Source organism: Martes martes, assembly GCF_963455335.1.
Source record: "Martes martes genome assembly, chromosome: 18".
NCBI classification, from domain to species: Eukaryota; Metazoa; Chordata; class Mammalia; order Carnivora; family Mustelidae; genus Martes; species Martes martes.
Genome location: NC_137906.1, coordinates 22,277,132 through 22,300,503, shown reverse-complemented (window position 1 = coordinate 22,300,503; position 23,372 = coordinate 22,277,132). Strand labels below are relative to the sequence as shown.

Below are 23,372 nucleotides of genomic sequence, written 5' to 3'. Positions count from 1 at the left end.
CATGACAATTTTTTTACACGTCTACCTTCCCAACAGAGCCTTGGTCACTCTGCCCAGATTGATGTAATAGTGACAGAGAAATGTGTAAACCAATTTGCGATATCTCCATTTCCAAGCTTTGCCTGCTTCATGGAAGTTCGAGGTTAAGCATGTGGTAGAGCAGAAACATGCCTACACATCACTCACCCATGACTTCGTCATCGACAACGGTTATAATTTTACAAATACCTATGTCGCACATTTTACTCCTCCTATCACCTGCAATATTCACTGTGCTCTAACAGCTACCTTAAGCAAGAGACAGAAAAAGGTAGCCCTTCAACAGCGTTAACACTACTTAGATCTTTCTAATCAACTTCACAAAATTCAAAGCATTACTCACCAGTCAATTTTCAGTTTCCAGAAATGGTAAAAGCAAGCTGCCACTAAAATTCTGTGGACTTACAGGCTACACTCTAAAAAAGGGCACACGGGGGTGCCTGGGTGGCTCAGTGGGTTAAAGCCTCTGCCTTTGGCTCAGGTCATGATCTCAAGGTCTGGGATCCCCGCATCGGGCTCTCTGCTCAGAGGGGAGCCTGCTTCCTCCTCTCTCTCTCTCTGCCAGCCTCTCTGCCTACTTGTGATCTCTGTCAAATAAATAAAATCTTTTTATTTATTTTTTTTAAAGATTTTATTTATTTATTTGACAGACAGATCACAAGTAGGCATAGAGGCAGGCAGAGAGAGAAGGGAGGAAGCAGGCTCCCCGCTGAGCAGAGAGCCTGATGCGGGGCTCGATCCCAGGACGCTGGGATCATGACCTGAGCCGAAGGCAGCGGCTTTAACCCACTGAGCCACCCAGGCGCCCCAATAAAATCTTAAAAGGGCAAACGACTAAGGAACACTTGACCAACTTCTTTAACCAGAACGATAAATTGTTTGTTTATTCAATCTACAAAATGAGGGAGGCGGAGGGCACAGGAACTGCGGAGGAACAGAACACCTCTCCTCCACTTGCAGCAGCACAGGGCACTTGCCTTTCTTTTGCAAACAGAGCTCATCCCCAAGAGCAGGAAATGCCTTCACGGGCAGAACTCAGGATAAATTCAACTGCCCTCAGGAGCAGCATGACGTGAAAACAGGGGCCACGGGCGGTGTGTTGAAAATGGTGTCTACTGCATCAACTCTCCTGAAGGCTACAACTGTAGACACAGCCTCCACGGGCTTTCTCGCCATCCTCTACAAGTCTGGGCTGCTTCTAACATGAGAAGATGCAGGACGGAAAGAACAAGAAATCCCTGCAGCAACTTTTCTTTACCAAATAAAGAACTGACCCTTCACACACATCTCTTTCCTTCCTTCCAGAGGCCTGTGGGTTACCAATCCATACTTTAGGGTGACGGCTGTTAAGGAGGAGGGCACCTGTTGGGATGAGCGCTGGGCTTTGTACGGAAGGAATAAACCACTGATTTTGACTCCTGAAACCAATACTGCACAGTATGTTCACTAACTTGAATTTAAATAAAAATTTGAAAAAACAAAATAAAACAAAAATAATAAAATAAACAAATAAATAAAAGAGTTCCATTACTTCCCTCCCCCACCACCCCCTACTTCTGTTTTTCTCCTCTACCTCTTTCATCTCTATTTTTCCCCAAAGCCCTCATTCTTACTCTCTCGGCTGGGAATGCCACATATTCCATTTGGCAATACGTTTCCCTGTAGATAGGAAAAGTTCTGTGCTCTGTAGGAAGTAAAAAATTCCTATATTGTGGAAAATGCAGCCGAAAGCCCTTTCTCTCATTTGGAAGAAAGGGAGATAGCCAGGCAAAAAGCCAACTGAAAATGAAAGTTGTTCTTTACCTGAAAGAACAACTGGGTCAAATATTTTTTTTCTCACTAGCTTTGTGTCCAGAAGACTTGTTAGTAAAATACTGTCTCCCTTTACCATCTTCACATGTATAATTTATGCTCGTAACATAGGTCATTCTTGGGAATTTATTTTAACAGAGAATAAACACTTTTAGGTTGAAGTTCAGGTTCTTAGTGTGAGCTTCCGAAAAGGTTCAATGATTTTTACTACACCACCGTATCAGAAACGAAATGGCAATTCTTTCTATGCTGCTTGCCCTTTAATTATCTGGTCCCAGGCACAATGTGACCACAGGTCCAGCTCAGCAGATTTCAGGAATCTGGACAGACTCTAGAAAGGTGTGATATTTGGGCTTCTGTTTTGGGGGGGAAGGGGAAGCAAAGGTCAGTTTTGACTTCAACTACTTCCTGCTCCAGTGGCTACAAAGGGTATAACCAACACACAGAACTACAAGTGTCTTTCTGGGGCCCAAAATCAACTCCCCTCGGCCTGGTATGTGGTCACGATGATGGCATAAATTGCACAGATGCCCAGCCAACCAACACAGAGTTAAAAACAAAAACAAACAACTCTGCATCTGTACAGCAAGTAGACCATGATGGAACTGAGACAGAAAAAACCTTTCTAGATGGTTTATTCAAAGGATTGTTGTATGGGGGCACCTGGGAGGCTCAGCTGGTTCAGTGACTGACACTTGGTCTCAGCTCAGGTCAGGTCTCAGCTCATCTCAGGCTGTGAGTTCAAGCCCCATGATGAGCTCCACAGGGCCATGGAGTCTACTTAAACAAAGGGGGTGGGGGGCGAAGGCGCCTGGGTGGCTCAGTGGGTTAAAGCCTCTTCCCCCTCTCTCTCTCTGCCTGCCTCTCTGCCTACTTGTAATCTCTCTGTCATATAAATAAATAAAATCTTTAAAAAAAAATTAAAAAAAAATTTTTTAAATAAATTAAAAAAAAAAAAAGACGCAGAATGGTGAAATTGACTCCAGAACTGGTTTGCTTTTGTTTGCCACTACCTAAAGAAAAGTTTTCTTTATCATCATCATCAGAAACGTCATCACCTGGAGGTGTCTGGGTGGCGGGGTCAGTTAAGTGTCTGCCTTCAGCTCTGGTCATGATCTCAAGGGCCTGGGATAGAGCCTGCATCAGGCTTCCTGCTCAGTCAGGAGTCTGCCTGTCCCTTTGCCCATTCCCCCTGGCTCCTGCTTGCCCTCTCTCTCTCTCTCTCTCAAATAAATACAAAAATAAATAAATAAATTCTTTTTTTTTTTTTTTTAATGTCAGAAACTGAGCACCATTATTCTTGACATGGCTTTTATGTTGCTGACCAGTTCTCATGGATAAATGAGGAGGGAATAATATGACAAAAAGGATTTTAGAGATCACTTTGTCCAATCCTCTTGTTTCACAAAGGAGGAAACAGAGGCTCCCAAAGGGGCAGAAGTTGCTAAAATCAAAGATGATTTGTGACAAAAATGGACACAGACCCCAAACACACATGCTCTCTCCAGTGCTCTTTCCACTATGGAGTGTTTCAAAGTCACAAAGGCTGCATGAGGTAAGCATGAAGGGTGGAAAGAGGGAAGTGGTGAACAGAGGAAGAAAACTAGCCCTTTTAAACTCCATGAGCACTTCACCTAAAAAGGCTCTTCCAAATTGTCATTTGTTACCAGTAATTATACTTCAAGGGCAGACAGGAAATGTCTATTCTCCATCAAAGGAAGTGACCCCAGGTGGGTGGAAACACGGCTCCTCCCCACCAGCTGCTGCTAGGACCACGCATCTCCAGCTCACATTCCACTGCTTCTTCTCAGGAGACATGCCACTAGCCCACCTAGGAATGCACTCCCACTCTAGGAGGGTGATGGAGAGTCACCACAACTGTCCTCATCCTGGAGTAAAGGGAAGTGTATCAGAGCGAGCCCTCACCTTAGGTCCTACCACTCTAGCTTCGCTAGCCTCCTTGCCATTCCTCAGGGTCTTTGCAACTGCTATTCCCTCTGCCGCAAATGCTGTTCCCCCAGATACCCACATGGCTCACTCCATCGCTTCCACCTAGGTTTCTGCTCAAATGGCTGCTCCTCAAAAAAGCTTTCTATCATCATCCCAGCTACATGACACCCCCTAGCATTCTCTCTTCCTCCTTACTCTGGATTTAATTTTCTTCATCTTACTTATAACTACCTATAAGCTTATTTATTGTTTATGGATGCCTGCCCACTGGTCTAAGTTCCACGAAGGCAGGGACACTGTTTTTGTTTCATTACTTTATCCCCACCAGATATTTAGCACATGGCTGGTATTCAACAAATACCTTACTGAATCAATGAATCTCCTTTGCAGTATGAACCCAAAAAATCTCCAGATAAATGGATCACTATACAGAACCAAAAAATAATTTTTTTGAATGAAGAATTTTTATGCCACTTTGAGGCAATCTGAGAGAAGGAATAAGAATGCTGTATTTTTTCTTAGCTGTCCCATCACTCATATGCCTTGCAGAGAGAGCAGACAGAATGTTAGAAAATGTGCTGAACCTATCTATAGTCACTGAGACACTGATTTTCAGAGAATTTTATTCCTATAAACTGTACCTAATACCCATTTCCTGCATACCCACAACTATCTCAATAACATGAAACTGTTTCCAACTTCAGTCAGGATTCAAATGAACAACAGCATCTTCTGCCTGGCTTTTAGGTCCCACCCTTACTCTGATGACTTCCAAATCCTGACCTATGGCCAGACCTCTTTCCTGAGCCCCGGCTCCTCAGTTCTCAAAGTCTCACTAGATATCCACAGAAGAACATACAAACCTTGAATGCGTTTTCTGCCAAACTGAACTCCCCATCTGCTACCCAACTCCATTTCCTCTCCCTTTGCCCCTGACCTGGAAAATTGGCTACCTGAGCCAGAAACCTCCCTTCCCTCACCCCTACCACCCCGCACTGACCAAAGCCTCTTGACTGGGTCTCCTAAGTGCCCCATCTCCACCCTCCAGAAAGGCCTCAGGGCCAGATCCTCCCTGTCTCACTCACACTCAGGGCTCCAGCCTTGCCCCTCTGCAATCTAGACCCCTACAGTTCCAGAGCTGTCTTTCCAGCACAAAAATGTGGCTGTGTGTTCTCCCCTCTACACACCTTTCATGAGCTCCCAAGGAAGGGCTATGAATTACAAACTGAAGGCCCCTGCAAAAGCAAGGCCTTCCTGGCCTGGCTCCAGCCCATCAACCTGGCCACTTACTCCAGCACCCCACCGCCTCACACCTCACCCACCGACGCTGAAAACACGTCAGTTCCTAAAGGCCAAATGCTCTGCCATCACTGCACTCCACACACACCTCCACACCGTCATTAGCCACAGTGCTGGATAATTACTGCTTGCACAGCTAGCCCCCCACCAAATTAAAACTATTGCTCACCCCTGTACCCCCACACCTGGAGCAGTACCTAACAGGTTTTCAAATTTTGCTGAACAAAATCTCACAAGAAGTTAACAAAGGGATTGGGTTCTCCCCCCTCTTTTGCCACTGCACAAAGGTACAACATGTCTCAAGAATGCAAAGTTAAGCGAATGAGTTCGTGAATCCTACAAAGAACTCTCTACCAAGGTTCCAAAATGCTGATCTTAAAACTCATCTTCAAGAGAAGGAAATAACCACCTCTACAATCAAACAGTTTATGAGATGAGGTTTCCTTAGGTCTATCCTTACCTGTAAAATGTTCGTAAAAAAGTCATGGTAGAACATGGGCCAATCTTGACGGCCAATATCAACAATAACTTTGCAGAGCTTGTTCCGGATAAAGTAAGGTAAGGTTTTGTGGTGAGCCAAAAGGAGTTTGGGCAGGCAGCTACGGATTTCCATCTTATCTTGAGATGGGACCCCAAGCCACATTTTATTGATCAGATTCTGAAACACAAATACACATCTTTGAAGTTAACGATCTCTACACAAAAGTAACTGGTTTTCATCCAATGGTTAGCTACATCATCTCAAACAAAAAACCCTGCTTTTAAACAAAGGTTTAGGGCAAACTGGCGATAAGAGTACCAGGAACATTTAAATCCTGTAATACAACACTCTCATTCCTGGAAAGATGTGCTAAATAATTTCACAGAAACAAAGGGCTCCACATGCAAAACTTTCTATTATACATGGTCTCTAATGGCCACCAAAAATGACAAAAACAAGTCTAATATTCAAAAACAGGAGAATGGCTTGGTGAATAATGGTATAACCACTTAGTGGCATGAGCAATATGATTATAACTTGGTTTAAAAAAATGTGCACAGAAAGACTAAAACTGGAAGACAGTTGAAATAAATGAAAATGTTCGTGGTTGGGATAATGGTATTATGGGTACCATCTCTCCTCCTGAAGTGTTTTTCTTTCATTATCTTTCTCTTTTAAATGACAACATGGAAGGAAAGGTTGCATGTTAACACAAACAACCTACCTACCAACCCAGGGTTGGAAGATGGAAAGGTGCCCCAGGACAGTAGATATCCTGACAGAGGCCGTGTGTGGGAGGAAGCCCCTGAGCTGAGCTACTATTCTTTCCCAGCCAACTGCACACTGAAGCTAAAGTCCAATGTCAACAACCTGGCACTGTGACCACAAAATACTTTTCCAAACAGTCAAAAGTCGTTTGACAACTTACCTCAAACACCGTTAAACTATACATCATGACATAGTCATTCCTGGTGCTGGAGAGGAAGTACAGGCAGAGTCTCCAGGCTCCTATTTGCTGGGCAAAGTTATCGAGAAGCTCCTCTAGAAAAGTTAAATAGCAACAAAAGAAGGCTATGAGGGACACGAAATCAACACAAGGCTAAGCTGTCTCATCAGCTGTTTTTTTTTTTAAGATTTTTTTTTAAGATTTTATTTATTTATTTGACAGACAGAGATCACAAGTAGGCAGAGATGCAGGCAGAGAGAGAGGAGGAAGCAGGCTCCCTGCTGAGCAGAGAGCCCAATGTGGGGCTTAATCCCAGGACCCTGGGATCATGACCTGAGCCGAGGGCAGAGGCTTTAACCCACTGGGCCACCCAGACGCCCCTGTCTCATTAGTTTTTTGTGTGTGTGTGTGTGTGTGTTTTTTAAGGTTTTTTTTTAAGTTTTGTTTTGTTTTTTTATTTGACAGACAGAAATCACAAGTAGGCAGAGAGGCAGGCAGGGGGTGGGGGGTGGGGGGAAGCAGGCTCCCTGCCGAGCAGAGAGCCCGATGCGGGGCTCCATCCCAGGAACCTGGGATCATGACCTGAGCCGAAGGCAGAGGCTTTAACCCACTGAGCCACCCAGGTGCCCTCTCATTAGTTTTTAAACACATATTTCTCCATATCAAAACCACTAGAAAAATCCAGCCATGTATTCGAGGTAGAAAGGACAGACCATACATTTTTCTGACTCTAACGTGACCACGAGCATGGATGATGTGTTTGGCCATCTACAGTCTAATACCCTACGGGCACTTGTTTAGGCAGAGAAACTTTCACTGTTTAAGTTCTTACTTAACCTGGGGTGCCTGAGAGGCTCAGGCAGTTAAGCATCCAGCTCTTGATTTTGGCTCAGATCATGATCTCAGGGTTGTGAGATGGAACTCCATGTCAGGCTCTGCGCTGGGAGTGGAGCCTGTTTAAGATTCTGTCTCTCCCTCTCCCTCTGCCCCGACCTCCTCAAAAACAAAAAGTTCTTACTTAATCTAAGTATGGTCAGTTATAAAATACCACTTCAAAAAAAAATCATTTCACCTTATGAATGATGGCTAATTATTAACTTATTTCCTCTGGAGTACCGGCTATATGTATTTCTTTAGGACTCACACTGTTCACACAAACACAAAATGATGGCTAGGGAAGCAGGACAAGAAAATATTAAGGATAACCTTATTAGTATAGGGCAAGGAAAAATGCAAGAGAATTAAAGATGGGTAATTCTCTTTATTTGGTCTTCATTTGGTCTTATTTTAAAATACCACACCAAAAAGAGTCTGTAAATCACAGTAGCAATCATGGGCTTGGAAGCTGCCAGGAGCAGCCCAGTCCACATCAAATCAGTTAGAAATGATTTCCTCCTCCTTAGACGGCTGACAGCATCAGCCAGAACCCCAAGATTGCAAGCACCAAGAGTCTGTCACCACGTCACTGGACACACTACCCCTTAGTCACCTTGACCTGCTGCTCTGGTCATGGAATACAACACAAAAGGGGTAAAAATTTTAAAAATCAAAATAAACATAAAGAGGATAAAAAAGTAATTAATTTAAAAAATTTTTTAAAACTTTGTAAAAGAATAAAAGATAAAACATCAACAACCCCAGGGCGCCTGGGTGGCGTAGTGGGTTAAAGCCTCTGCCTTCAGCTCAGGTCATGATCCCAGGGTCCTGGGATCAAGCTCCGCATTGGGCTCTCTGCTCAACAGGGAGCCTGCTTTCTCCTCTCTCTGTGCCTGCTTCTCTGCCTACTTGTGATCTCTGTCTGTCAAATAAATAAATAAAATCTTGCAAAAAAAAAAAAAAGCAAAAAAAAAAACAAACCGTCAACCCCAACAGATTCTAGGAAGCGCCTGGAAAAGCAGGAAGTACAGCTGCCCATTCTAACCCTAAAATCACTGCCCTGCTAGTACTCTACAGCCTCACTGAAAATCCCACACAAGGAAGCCGATGGCCTACTCTTTCAACTAAGTAAAAGTCTGTAAGACTCCCAGAGCAGGAGTCGAACCAGAGAGAATGACTCTGGCTAGAAATGAGGAACTCTGGGCTAGAGACTTTGCCGCTCGTTCACGAAGTCTCATTCCAGGTGATCACCGCTCCTCTTGGAGGCTCCGGCTTCCTGGTCCACTGTGAAAACGACCGGACTATCCCCCGAGTTTCCCTGCAAACAGCTGTATCTCTAGAGCACTAACAACATGCCTTTGGTGGAGGGTGGGTAGAGCCCCTGTAATAAAAGGCCTCCTTCCTTTCTCCCACCTCACCACGAAAGCCTTCAGTTTACCCAAGATATCAAAAAAGAAGCCAGTGGTTCCAGCCCACACACTCAGACAAAGCCCCAAAGACTACATACAAAGAGAACTGAACTGAGGCACACCCACCATATAGAGCCAAGTACCCAGGGATCCCCGTTAGCCTGCATTTAAATTAGACATCTGTAGTATCTGGTTATTTAATGCTATTTTAAATCAGATGAGAATACGATTTTAGTTCAGAGGTTTCACTTTTAATTCATGAACACTGAAAGTGAGCAATAGCTGCTTTGCAAACCAAAAAATTAAGAGAAAAACCAAAAGCATCTCAATAAGCTAAAAATAGGACTTCAAAGATATTAGTGTTGGGATATAGCAGACTGATGTAAGGGGCAGATCCTTCACCGCTTTGGTAAAAATCACCAGTGGTATTTTTACTGTAAGTATAAGGTACTCTGGTAGCATAAAACTAGCGAGAAGATAGATCACTCTGGAGGCAGTAGGGTCAGCCCAACTGAGTACTGAGAGAGTCTAGGGAAGCAAACAGAGTGGATCTTCTAGGCCAAATGCCTGATTATCTATTGGGTTCAGCTTCCATCAGCATCCCTCTATTTACAAATATTCTAGTTCTCTACAGTATACTCCCTCAGAAAAGACATGCACAGGGCAGGCCTAAAAGAGACGGCCAAGTTTAAAAATTTAAAAAAAAAGAGTACGAAATTTATAGCTACCAGGAGCTGATGTGTTTGAAAAATGCAAGAGAAAATGGACGACAGGCCAAGGTCTGGCCACCTGGAAACCCAGACTCCAGTCAAACTCTGGACCAAAGAGTCCTAGAGACAGAAAAAGCCCTCTCCAGAGGCAATGAACATGAGGTCCATACAGAGCAGTCAGACATCTGAGGGTAAAAGCCTTTAGGTTGGGATAGAGAAGAAACATTTCTCGTTTTGAAGTTCAGCGGTTAAGTGTGGACTCAGAGGGAAATAAAAAGATTACTCCAGGAATACAGTGCAACATGTCTCCGAGGCAGAGATCGGACTCTTGAATACACATTGTAGTTTACAGTATGCTTTAATGAATATTGTTCACATAAATGAATATGAAATTCAAAAGGAAATTCTACAAAGCACTGAGGTTCCCAGAAGACCTAAGGTAACTATATCTACATCTCTGTGCTGTTTGAAGCCTTTATTCATCAAAACCTATAGAATGGGAGAGACAATGGCAGAGATAAGGAAAAAGATGCAAGAAGCCCCCAAAGGAAATACCGGTTAAAGGATCTGTGGGCACTAGGTAAGGTCTGGATGAGACTTCCACACACCAAAATCATGTCATTTTGACACTTTCATGAGGTTTTTTGTTTTTTTTTTTTTAATTAATAGTCGCAGGCTTCTTTTATATAAGTTCAACATTGCTGAAATTAAGAACAAAGCAGCGGGAGGGTTTTTCCACACTTGGCCAAAGGGAAGAAAAGCAATCACTCTGGATGACAGTGGGCCCCGTGGACCAAAGCCCTTGCACAGCTAGATTTGCAGATGCCACCGACCAGCAAAATGAGAGCAAAAAGAGTAAGAATTCCAGGGGAAACAAGCAGGCTTGATCAGTGCAGGCCGCAAACTCCTTCCTCCTCACTAGGGCCTTTTCCTCTCAAGTGACTCTTGTCGACTCAACACTTCACTTACCTATCTCACGTTTTCTTTCATTGGTTGTACAATCGTGGAAAAATTCTGTCATCAGACTTTCCAGTGCCCTGAGGGAGGCTTCTTCAGATGCCTAACAATGGAATTTGAAAGAAAAGAAAAAGATCAGTAACTGTGTCTCCTACTCTCCTCGCTTCCCTCCAGGTCACATTCATAAATTTACTTCCTCAAACATCTTGGCTCAACATTCTTCAAATGCATGGGATTCAGAAAAACTGAAGGGAATTTCCCAGCTGGCTCAAAACCCAAATTTTGAGTATACCCTATAAATTCATGCTACTGTACAATTGATTTTCAAGTATTTATGCTAAGGAAAAAGGGCAAAAATAACTCAAAATATCGTTCCAGAAATATATTAAAAGCAAATTAACAGCCCCCAGCCCTGACTGAACAGATGGAGTGAAGAGACTAGGGGAGAAGGTCAGGGCTCCCTAGAGGCCGCCTGTCGATGATGCATTTATCCCACGTCTAAATAACTGGCCATATTTGGACTGAGAAGAACTGCACTCAAGCTGCTGCACGGATCCGTAGGGGTTCTGAAGGCACCTCCAGGGGCACATGTTCTGACAAGTCTTGATTTCAAATGAGCAGCCACCAGAGACTAAGGGTAGGACAGCTAAGAGGCAAGCTGAGCGGGAACTCAAAATGAGCATGTCCCAACCATGGACCCACTGACAGCCAGACTCTCAGCAGAGCCACTCGGGTGGAGAAGGAGAGGAGGGGCTCTCGACCCTGATGCCCATCCTCTCCCTCCTCCATGTGGAGCCCCCAACCCTCTTACTCTTCTCCCACTCATGCAGGTGACATCCTCTGAAGCAGAGAGTTGGAGTCAAAATTCCACTCACCCATCTGCAGAAAGGTGAGCGCTCCTAGACCATTTCTGAATTCTCACTGGCATCATCTACCCAGAGATGATCAAGAACCAAGGGCGGTTCTAATTTCTTAATTATCTCTTAATTCCAGTCTCCCCACCTTCCCCCTCCTCCCTTCTCCACACCCTCTCCATTGACTGCCCCCCCCCCCGGCAGTGAGAGCAGACTATGAAAACTGTATTTTAAAAGATTTTATTTATTTATTTGACAGACAGAGATCACAAGTAGGCAGAGAGGCAGGCAGAGAGACAGAGAGAGGGAAGCAGGCTCCCTGCTGAGCAGAGAGCCCGATGTGGGGCTCAATCCCAGGACCCTGAGATCATGACCTGAGCCAAAGGCAGAGGCTTTAACCCAATGAGCCACCCAGGCGCCCCGAAAACTGTATTTTAAAACGTGTCCACACTCAAATGTATATATCAAACTGTAATATTACCGGAGGCCTCCACTTGGTAACTGACTTTTGAAGACATTGAGGAACTGGGCCACCTCTGTGGGTAAATCGTCTCTTAGGACTGGTACTAATTACAGAGGCGGGGTCAGGCTTGCACCAGCCCAGACATCAACTGGCAGAGCACGCACACCACAGAACACACGGGGACCCCATTCAAACAGTGCCAGACACGGCTGTCCCTCCCATGCTGCGGTCACATACGAACGGCTGTGCCATGACAACTCGCAATGACATGCTGAGTGATGAATTACTATAATAGTTTTAGCTCTTCAAAGTTATCTGAATTTTGTATTTATGATCAAGATTAGCCCTTGAACGTGGGTGGCTCAGTGGGTTAAAGCCTCTGCCTTTGGCTCAGGTCATGATCTCAGGGCCTGGGATCGAGCCCCGCATCAGGTTCTCTGCTCAGCACGGAGCCTGCTTCCCCCTCTCTCTTTCTCTCTCTGCCTGCCTCTCTGCCTACTTGTGATCTCTGTCTGTCAAATAAATAAATAAAATCTTAAAAAAAAAAGAAAAAAAAGATTAGCCCTCGAATCTTACTCTTTTTTCAAACCAATGTATCAGCTCAACTGAATAATATCCTTGGATCGCAGGTTAATTTTAACAACACATTTTGGGGCACCTGGCTGGTTCAGCTGGTACAGCTGATCTCGGGGGATCTTGATCTCGGAGTCGTGAGTTCAAGTCCCATGTTGGGCTTGGAGCCCACATTAAAAAAAAAACCTACACATTTTTTTCAAATGGTGAAATAACTGAAGTGTTAGGCCAAAAGAAGCCTGAAATCTTTTTCACTTGTTTCAAGTTTTTGTGTTGATCAAAACATCCTCACTGTCCCTGCTTTCTCAGTAAATGTTGAAAATTCAAATTCCTAAAATGAACTGCTGTAAGTAAAAGAGTGCCTTGGTCTGTTTCATAAATCGACTTGAGAGACCCATTTCATTTGAAAAAAGGATTTACTATTTTTAAAAAAGTTTCTGGAAAGATCTGAAAGAATCAAAGGAAAATCTCACAAGCAACTTACTGGCAAAAAATTAAAATTAAAATTAACATAAATTAAAAGATATCTGTTGAACTTAAGTCAGTTATTTAGTTAAAATAAGTCAGTTGGTCTTCTGGAGCCAAAATGGGTCCCTGAAAACTCAAGACATTTTCAAATCCCACCTGCTCCACAACTTTTTCTTGTAGTGAAACATTTCAGAGCTGAGCTTAGTAAACACCTGAGCTCATCACATTCAGGCACTCAACCGTCAAGGTCTATTTTGTACTGGTTCTTGAGGCAGAAGTTTGTGAACTCGACAATTCCCAGCCATGTATTAAATGCTACTGGGGCAAGTTCGGGGAAATCTCTCCAAAAAATGCAATTCTAACTCCATCCCAGTCCCATCTACCCCTCTCCAGCTCAAACACGAGAAGCATTCCAGCAGAAAAGATTTAAACATCCAGAAGGATCAGACTGGATGCCGTCCACCAAACGATGGTCACATGAAAACAGAAACTCTAAAACCTAACCCAGTAGTATCACCAGGTATTTCCCAACAAGAACAAACAGCAGGCTGCTCGCATTTTCAATCACCCCTATACTGTAGTAAGTACTAATACCTACCTCACAGTGACCCGTGTAAAGCTGCTATGTAAACTCTGAAGAATTATCTATTTCATTTATGGCTGCTATCATTTGTATTTGGTCTTAAATACCAAATGAAAACAGACCAAAACAAAAAAACAAAAAAAGAGAGAGAGAGAGAAGTGGTCAGGCCTACTTTGAAACTGGAGATTCATGTCCTCGGGCTTTACAGGCTTTGTCCAAACATATCTAGTGAGGCTTTTCCAACTGGATTTCAAAAATGAAACTAGGTAAATTTACAGGAGACCAAAAAAAGGCTGAAGAAGCCTTGCCAATGTCATACAATTAGAACAGAGATGTTAAAACATAAAAGATAGGCTCAAGACCTGCAAATGGCCACAGGATATTGGAAAAGTCACCCCAACTGGCAAGAAAGCTACTGGAACCTTTGCCAGATGTTTCAAACAGGTGGCAAAGCCAAAATCCAGATTGCTGTGGGTTTAAGAATTAAAAGCAAGTAAGGAAGTGGTAATATTCCAGCAGACTAAACTTCCTAGCAATAAAGGGACAAAAACATAAAACAAAAACCAAGTGCCATGATGTGGTAGGAAGAGAAGGTTCCAATTCCCAAAGACTATTCAAGCACTGCACTAATTTATGAAGCACATTCAGGGTTCAAATACACCCGAATGCTTTCCAGCTTGTGCTTGGGATAGGAGATCCAGATCTTGAAGAACAAAGGAAAGAGAAGATTAAATTAAAACCAAGTAAGATATATTCACATGAGAAAAATTCCAGTTGGAATACAGGTATAAAACGTGAGAGATAAAATAATAAAGCTTCTAGAAAATAATATAGAACATCTTCATGACGTTGGGGTAGGGAAAAACTTCTTAAATAAGACACATAAATGCACTAAACATAAAGGAAAGGAAAAGATTAACTAATCAGAACATTCATCAAATGGCACAATGAAGAGAGTTCAAAAGAAACCCACAAAGCAGGGAAAGAGATTTCCAATATAAATAACTAACAGAGGACTTAGACGAAAAACAAATGACTCATTTTTTTTGGACAGGCAAATAGTTCATTGTAAGAAGGTATTCAAAAGCCTATACAGAACATAAGTGCTCAACCTCATCAGCTGTCAGGAAAATGCAAATTAAAAACACAACAGTGTTACCCATTCACCAAAATGGCTAAATTTAAAGGACAATAACAAGTGTTGGTAAGGATGTTGAACAGCGGGAACATGCATAGAGTACAGCTGGTAGGAGTGTGCACTGGGTTAACCACTTCAGAAAACCATTTGGCTGAACAGAAGATATTTGCAAATGACATACCTGATAAAGGGTTAGTGTCCACAACATATAAAGAACTGATACAACTCGACACCCAAAAAGCAAACAATGCAATTTAAAAATGGGCAGAAGACATGAACAGTCATTTCTCCAAAGACATCCAGAGGGCCAAGAGACGCATGAAAAGAAGCTCATCATCACTCATCACCAGGAAATGCAAATCAAAACTACAATGAGATATCACCTCACACCTGTCAGAATGGCTAAAACCAACAACACAAGAATGACATGTGTTGGTGAGGATGCAGAGAAAAAGGAACCCTCATTCACTGTTGGGTCAGAATGCAAACTGGTGCAGTCACTTTGGAAAACAGTATGGAGGTTCCTCAAGAAGTTAAAAATAGAGCTACCCATCTCCAGTAATCACACTACTGGGCATTAACCCATATAAAAACACTGATTCAAAGGAATACATGCACCCCTATGTTTACAGCAGCATTATTTACAATAGCCAAATTATGGAAACAGCCCAAGCATCCATCGATAGATGAATGGATAAAGAAGATGTGGTATATATATACAATAGAATATTATTCAGCCATAAAAAAGAATGGAATCTTGCCATTTGCAACGACATGGATAGAGCTAGAGAGTAGAATGCTAAGTGACATAACTTGGAGAGAGAAAGACAAATACCATATGATTTCACTCATATGTGGAATTAAGAAACAAACAAAAATGAGCAAAGGGGAGAAAAAGAGACAAACCAAGAAATAGACCCTTAATTACAGAAAACAATCATGGTTACCAGAGGGCAGGTGGATGAAGGGATGGGTAAAACAGGAGATGGGGATTAAGGAGTGCACCTGTCATGAGCACAGGGTGACGTATGAAGTGTTGAATCACTATATTGTAAACCCGAAGCCAATATAACACCATATGCTAAGTACACTGGAATTTAGAATAAATAATTTGAAAAAAGAAAACCAATGGCAGCTGAACACATGCAAACCTTATGATCCTGCAATTCTACTCCTTGATAACCCCCAGCAGAAATCTTCACACATATATTAAAAACAAGGTACACAAATGTACACAGCACCATTATTCATAATATCCAAAAAAGTCAAAAGAACCCAAATGACCATCACCAGTGGAACGGATAAATAGTTTATTCACCAGAAGAACATTGTAAGACAACAAGAATGGATAAATATTGCTACGTGCAACAACATGGATGAACCCCACAAACACAACGTTGAGGAACAAGCCAAAACACATCCTTCATTATCCACTGCATGCTAATTGTAAAAGCAAGCGCGATGCACCTGTGGTGTGTTATAATCACAATAGTGGTTACCTCTGGGGAAGAGGGATTCCGAGATGCTGGTACCATTGTCTCCTTGATCTCAGTGTTAGGCACACAAGCATGATCTTTACATTACTTCTCTGTAAATACACACGCACCATTTAAAAAACGAATGTCGGGGCGCCTGGGTGGCTCAGTGGGTTAAAGCCTCTGCCTTTGGCTCAGGTCATGATCTCAGGGTCCTGGGATCGAGCCCCGAATCGGGCTCTCTGCTCAGCGGGGAGCCTGCTTCCTCCTCTCTCTCTCTGCCTGCCTCTCTGCCTACTTGTGATCTCTGTCTGTCAAATAAATTTAAAAAATCTTTAAAAATAAATAAAAATAAAAAACTCATGTCATACTTATTTTCAGCGTTCAGGTTGGTATTTTCAGATGCCGAATTTAGAAGTTGTGTTTTTTCTTCTACGAACACAACTACTGAGAGCAACTGGGGGCCTGCAGGTCACATGTGAGTGGGAGGCCTCACCTACTTGTTTTCAGAGCTGTTGAGGGCGAAACACAAAGGATTACAATCCCAAAAACCTGTATGTGCTTCCCCAAGAGTTCCCTGGCTTACCGCAGCAGCAGCAAATTAAAACCCTGGGGCAGGAATCGAAAATAAACCTGGGTCAGAAGATACTCTCGGAGAGCTATGTGAGTATCTAAAATAAACCAAAGTTTTTTGTTCCAGAAAGAGTTAAAATCTGGGAAGTGGAGGAGCTTTCAGCTGTGCCTGCTCTGACTGCATCTGCTCCTTTTATACCACTGCTCACAGTTCAGCAGCTCAGAGACGGATATACTACAGACTCATTTATTAAGGAGCAATGAAGTCAACCAACACCGGTAATCACCTAATAAATTACAAGGAAAACCTGAAAGGGGAAGGATCACGTAATCTGAAATCTTTTTTGACTCTTTCTTATATCATCTATGCCGGCAACTAAGGTCATCAGGCTGACTCGTTCCTGCTTTCCACTGTCTTTTAGATTTGCACCTTTTCCCTCACCACAACTTCTCCCAGGCCCTAATCCCCTCCTGTCAGGGTTACTATAATTTCTCTTAGCTTGGTCGCCTTGATGTCAGCTTCCCCAATTCCAATCCAATCTGTGCTTCACACCAGATAAATTCTTCTCAACACTGATTCTTTGTCCCCAATTATTGTAAATCTAGCTTTAAAGAGCCTTTGAATCTGGACAGCCATTCATTCGACAAATCAGCTCAATGCTCACTAACTGACTCTGCGTTAAGCCCCAGAGATGTAAAGGTAAGACCGTCCCTGACTTCAAGGAACTGGAGGAAGCCTGGGGAGAGACAGGGAGGCCTATACAAAACAGGAGAATACAATGGTTTACATCATCTAGCAGTGACAGAGGTATGGCTAGGTTCAGGAACCCAAAGGGAATTAACTCTGTCTGAGGGACAGAAGGAGAGCTTCGCAGGAGATAACGTATCTGGGGTTTTAAACAATGCAGAGAAGTTTACTAGGATGAATGGAGAAGGAAAGCATGCCTGATTCACCATCACTCACCACAAGCAGCCATCACTCCAGTCTGAACCCTCATGGTCTCCTACGCAAATGACGATTCCCATCCTGCATTTGCTGCTGGGTCTGCAATTCACAGTTCTACCATCATGAAATTTTTCACAGAACAGAAGTTTACAGCACAGCTTCCTTCTTTGTATCCTGAATTTCTGTCATGTAACCAGTACTGCAGTTTTGCCCATGGCGCTGTTCTCTGGTCAGTTCCGCATGCCGTGACGGAATAGCACAGGCTCTAGGCTTGGGCTCCTCGGTTTTGGTTTCCCAAATGCACCTCAACCTCGGCCTAGTTATTTAATCTGTCAGGGTTTTTTCCCTTTTGTGCCCAACTGGGGATAAGAGAACCCAACACATGGGATCATTCTAGGGATTAAGTAAACTGTATAAAGCACACAGTGAACACAGTGCCAGGAAGAAAGAAAGGGCCAAAAGCCCCATCTGTAAGTTAACACTTCATCAGTACTGGGCCTCTCTCCTTAACCAGAACATGAAGTGCCTGGAAAGAGATTCTGCCTAACACATCTGCACTTTCTACCACATTCAGCATGGACTGCTGCTCAGACATTTTAGGCCGAATTCAGGAGAGAAAAAGGAACAAGAAGACAGTATCACTTTCAGTTTCTCAGGAATACTGGTGATCCCTCCAGATTTAAGATACATGTGACTATTTAAATTTCCCCCTTTAGGGCCTCTGACACAGTGACCTTTGCTCACAAGCACTCAATAAACATTAAAAACAAAACAAAACAAAACAGGAGACTGCTAACAGTTTATCTTAAAAAACACTGAGACTGAAGGTGGATGAATGGTCCCTTAAGGCACCTATGTAACAGGTTTCTCAAACGCTGGCTTAGATTTGTTGTGTTTTATCCAATTGCCTCTATAACACCCCCTCTAAAGCATAACCTTTGGGGCACCTAGGGGGCTCAGTCAGTTAAGCATCTGACTCTTGATTTCAGCTCAGGTCTTGATCTCAGGGTCCTACATTCAAGCCTCACATTGCTGGGCTCGATGCTGGGCATGGAGCCTACTTTAAAGAAGTAAAAATTAATAAATAAAGCATAACCTTTTTACAAAATCGATGCTGGGGGAAAAAATGACTCTTTTTCAAAGAAGCTTTTATCAAGCTTTTGGGCACCTTTTCCAGGAGCCACATCTCACATATCCTAGAGGTGAATCAGATGAGCCTCCTATATTTAGGTTCATGGCCTCCTCGACACCAAACCTAAAAAAATGAGGACTAGCATCCCAGAGCCCCATTCAACATTCCCGTGGCCTATCCAGAACGATGTTACTACTCCACCTGCCTGTGTGTAAAGAAGGTATCTGAGAAAAGCGATTCTGTACTAGCCGCTGAGCAAGGCTGCGAAGTGTGCGAAGCATGCCTGATGTGCTACGACAGATGCCATTGGCAGAGACATTCAATCTCTTATAAACTTCCGGGAACCTAACAGGATTATCGTGGGTGTTCAAACTCTCCATTCTTTCTCCCCTACTCTCTTCATGGCAAAGAAAACAGATGAGCAAAGAAGTCCCTCCGACCCTCAGGCCTGCCTACGAATATGAGATGAAATACAAAGCTTAAAAGAAGGCATGATGGGAATCAGTGTGACATCTACCTGGCCCCTCTGATGTCACCCGGCTCAGAATGCTAAGACAGGAGAGCCTGGAGAGGAAGCCTCAGTCAGGAGGGCAACGTTTACCAGTCTTTTCCCACTTTCCTGTCTCTGCTCTGTGTGTCTGAAAGGGCAGATACTAACCTTTAAAAAAGAAAGAAAGAAAGAAACCACACATCGTGATTAAGTAGAAGTCTCACTTAACCTCTCTAAAAACAAACTGTGTCGAAACCAATTAGACCTTGGAAGTCCAGCGCTCAGAAGGGCAGGCCCTGAAACCCGGTGAGCCCAGTGCCTTGCTCACACAAGGCTCTGTCAAGCCACGCCCGTTGTCCAGGTATCCCTTGGTCAGTGTGATAGAGAAGTAGAGGCAAGGCTAAACAGAGGGGTCATCCAGGGCTCCAGATGTACAGGGAAGTAATTAACTCCAAAAATTATGTACAGGAGTTACGGGAAAAAAATGTTTTCTACTGCAGGAAAGAAAGGGAGACACTCTATGTTCCCGGAAAGCAGGTCCGAGGCGATGCACCTACCATGAGTCTGTGAACAGATGTCTGGAACTAACTACTTAAGTTATGCATTTGCCTCACAAGGGCTGCGTACTGTCTTGCCTACAGCGTAACCCTGAAAATATGTGCCCTTTGGGAGTAATCACGGATATAACTTTATACAGAATCATCACACAGATACTGATGCAGGATGATCAGATCAATATCTGATTAAAATACGGACTTTAGCCACATCTGAACAGAATTCTAACCATTAAAAGGCACTTTTCTGCATCAAGCTGACCAATGGTAAAAAAAATATCTCCAAGTATTTCTTGGGTTTGGGTCAGACCCTTCCATGAACAAAAGGGGTCTGTTTCTGGGGACCAGGAGGTAGAAACAGGATAACTGCCAGGCATCTGGGCCAGAAGGTGCAACTGGTCCCCTGTGGTGGTGATAAAATCGAAGCAACTTTTTCTGCCCCCCCCCCAAGGGACTAATTAGAGGAAACATCTTGTACACAGAGGACAGTATGTTTGATGCTGGGAAAACCTATCCATGTACTATATGGGACAATACATAAAACAAGAAGAACCAATTAGCTACCACTGGACAGGAGCACCAGTTTCAAAAATTTAGAACAAATCTAAAGATTACAGCATCATGACAAGTAAATGCTACACTCTAAGGCTAGATCCTGTGCTTAAGGGGAAAACATGCTATGAAGGCCAGAACTGGGCCAAAGGACAACACTGGATATGGACAGTAGATCAGATCAAAGTCCTGAATCAATGTTAACATTAACCGATGTTGATTACTGCACTGTGGCTTTGTAAGAGAACACCCTGTGAGAAAATACACTACACGGGGTCAATGGCCAGGACGGAGGTGACTTCCTCTCCAAGAGTTCAGAAAAAAACCACTACACGTGCATACATATACATACACACACACATATGTGCATATATACATACATAGAAAAGGCATAAGTAATAGGGCAAACAGGGCAAAATGTTAGCAATAGTGGAGTCTGGGTCAAGGGCATGAGAGTGTTCTCGGTACTACTCATTCCTTGCAGTCTCTGTCAGCTTGAAATTATTTCCAAATAAAAAGTTTTTTAAATGTAGCCATCAAAAAAAATGAAATCTTGCCATCTGCAATGACATGGATAGAACTAGAGGACATTACACTAAGCAAAAAACTCAATCAGAGGAAGACAATCACATCATCTCACTGATATGAGGAATTTGAGAAACAAGGCAGAGGATCACAGGGGAAGGGAGGGGAAAAAAAAAAAACAAGACAAACCAGAGAAGAGAGACAAACCATAAGAGACTCTTAATCTCGGGAAACAAACTGAGGGTTGCTGGAGGGGAGGGGGGTGGGAAGGATGGGGTAGCTGGCTGATGGGACACTGGGGAGGGTATGTGCTATGGTGAGTGCTGTGAATTGCATTAGGACTGATGAATCACAGACCTGTACCCCTGAAACAAATAATACAGTACATGTTAATAAAAAAGTAAAAATAAAAAATAAGAAGTTTTTTAAAACTTCTGTTAGATTGGTACCTCTGACTTTGCTCCTCACTGCTCCAAGCTGCCTGGGTAAAGAGGAAAGGGAAAGTGAGAAGCAAGGATCCAACAGGCAAGAGGAGACTGACGGTTCTCTCAGATGCCAGGTTTACTATCACACGCTGTGTTCTAAAGAGTAAGATAGTACATAGCCTAGGCATGAAAAATTTTGCATCTGCTGGCTGTGCAACAAGCATATCCCACTAGGAGCTCAAATACATGTAAGTTACATGCTTATTTATTTAGATTACAGTGGAAGGCTTTAATTACACAGCCGAAAAAGCAAATGATAAGAATAGTTATTGTGCAAGAAACTGTCTAACAGAAGTGAGTAACAGAGCCCCAAATAGGCTCTCTCTTCACAATTCCATCTGCTGCGTTTTCCCAGGTACTTCTCCCAGGAGGATGAATATTTATATCTGCACGCCTAGTCAATTAAACGCAAGCGATACCGAGCACATTAACACAAGGCATGCTATCAAGAAATCCTAAAACAGAACCACTGAATCTTAAGAGAGAAACACAAACCGCAGAGAACAGCAAGTCCAACCTCATTTTCAGAGAAGGAAAACGAAGCTCAGAGAGAGTATCCTGCCCAAAGTCGACCAGCTACTGGTGAAGTGAAGGCCCTGAGCACGGCCACTAGAGCCCTCTCTCCCAGCAGCAGCTCCTCTACCCCTTAAAGGAGGACACAGGGTTCTAGGGCTATGGGGATGATAAGTGAGCTGGCGTTACCTTGCAGGGCATGAAATCAGGGAATGAATGAGTATGAAGCTGACAGAGCACGATAAACACACGCTGCCAATCTAAAGCCCCAATCAACGCTACAGCTCATACATAAAGGGTTTCACATCAGCTGCTCTTACTACCTGCAATTGTTTAAGGGCAAGTTTGTAAAAACCCATGCCACCTCCATCCTGAATTATTCCCAGACAGCACTGGCATTTTACATACCAGTTAAAATAACATTTATTTCATTTTGGCAAAAAACGGCAGGCCATTTCAGACTGTTGGGTTTTGAAGGAGCATAATCACTTCCTTTCTCCCTTCCAGGTTCTAGCCAGCTGCTACATAGTCACAAGCAACCAAGTGCAGATCAAAGTCCAATGTCCTCTTCACGACTGGCCAAGCTGCAATGCCTCCTCCTTCCCATCCTGAACTGCCCGGTCAGGCCTAGCAACAATAGGAAGGCAGGACACGGCAGGTGACAGCTTCTTTTGAAGATAAGCAGGGGAGAGAAGTCCAAGGACAGAGCCAGGCAAAGTTCTGACACAGAGACCTCACACCTGGAAGACACGGGCCAGCGGTGTTGGGCTCTTCCCAATGCAACCCTCATGAATAAATCAGGAGCTACATCCTTCCTATGGGAAGGAAAGAATAGAGAAGGGGAAGAAAGCACTCAGGGGAATGCGCTCCAGTACTGTTCCCACCCCGAGTACAGATGACCACGCCTCGAATGCGTGCCAAGCCAGGAATGAGGACACAGGCGCACCACTGTGAATGTACACTCTCTACTGTTACTGAACTGTACATTTGAAAATGGTAAATTTCATATTTATTTTACAATACACACACAAAAAAACCCTTCACTGTGGGGAAAAAAAATATGTTAAGGCACCATTTCTAATACATTAAAGTATAAAGGATGCTTAAGTAAATAGTTAAGTAAACATAAAATAAACCTACAAGTGTGACCTATAAATCCTACAAAGAGACAAAAACAGGGAGGATGCAGATAGCAAAAAAAAAAAAAAAAGACAAAAATAAAATCTAAGTTGGTGATAACTCTTCCTACCCCACCCCCAAAAAGATATTATGGAATAAAGCCATTTTTTTTAACCTATTAAGTTTGCAACAATTTTCTTAAGACTATCCAGTGCTGAGGGTTGTATTATCTACAGCTGGTGGCAAGGATAAACTGGTATAAACTTTCCAGAAAATATCTGACGATGTACCTTAAAAATGTTCATACTAAATCTAAAACTATTTTAAAATAAAAGGTTTATTAAAAAATCTTCATACCGGGACGCCTGGGTGGCTCAGTTGGTTAAGCAGCTGCCTTCGGCTCAGGTCATGATCCCAGCGTCCTGGGATCGAGTCCCGCATCGGGCTCCT

The 23,372-nt window shown here is 43.2% G+C and overlaps 1 protein-coding gene across 2 annotated transcripts in view; it reads right to left on the bottom strand.

The window, feature by feature from the left end:
• XPO6 (exportin 6) overlaps positions 1 to 23,372 on the bottom strand; it is a 101,357-nt gene that overhangs the window by 60,104 nt on the left and 17,881 nt on the right. For both annotated transcript variants that reach the window (XM_080829978.1, XM_080829979.1), the window contains exons 2-4: positions 10,492 to 10,582; positions 6,510 to 6,622; positions 5,561 to 5,758 (exon numbers count right to left, since the gene is read on the bottom strand). In XM_080829978.1, coding sequence (XP_080686104.1) covers positions 5,561 to 5,758; positions 6,510 to 6,622; positions 10,492 to 10,582 — 402 coding nt within the window. The remainder of the gene's footprint in view (positions 1 to 5,560; positions 5,759 to 6,509; positions 6,623 to 10,491; positions 10,583 to 23,372) is intronic.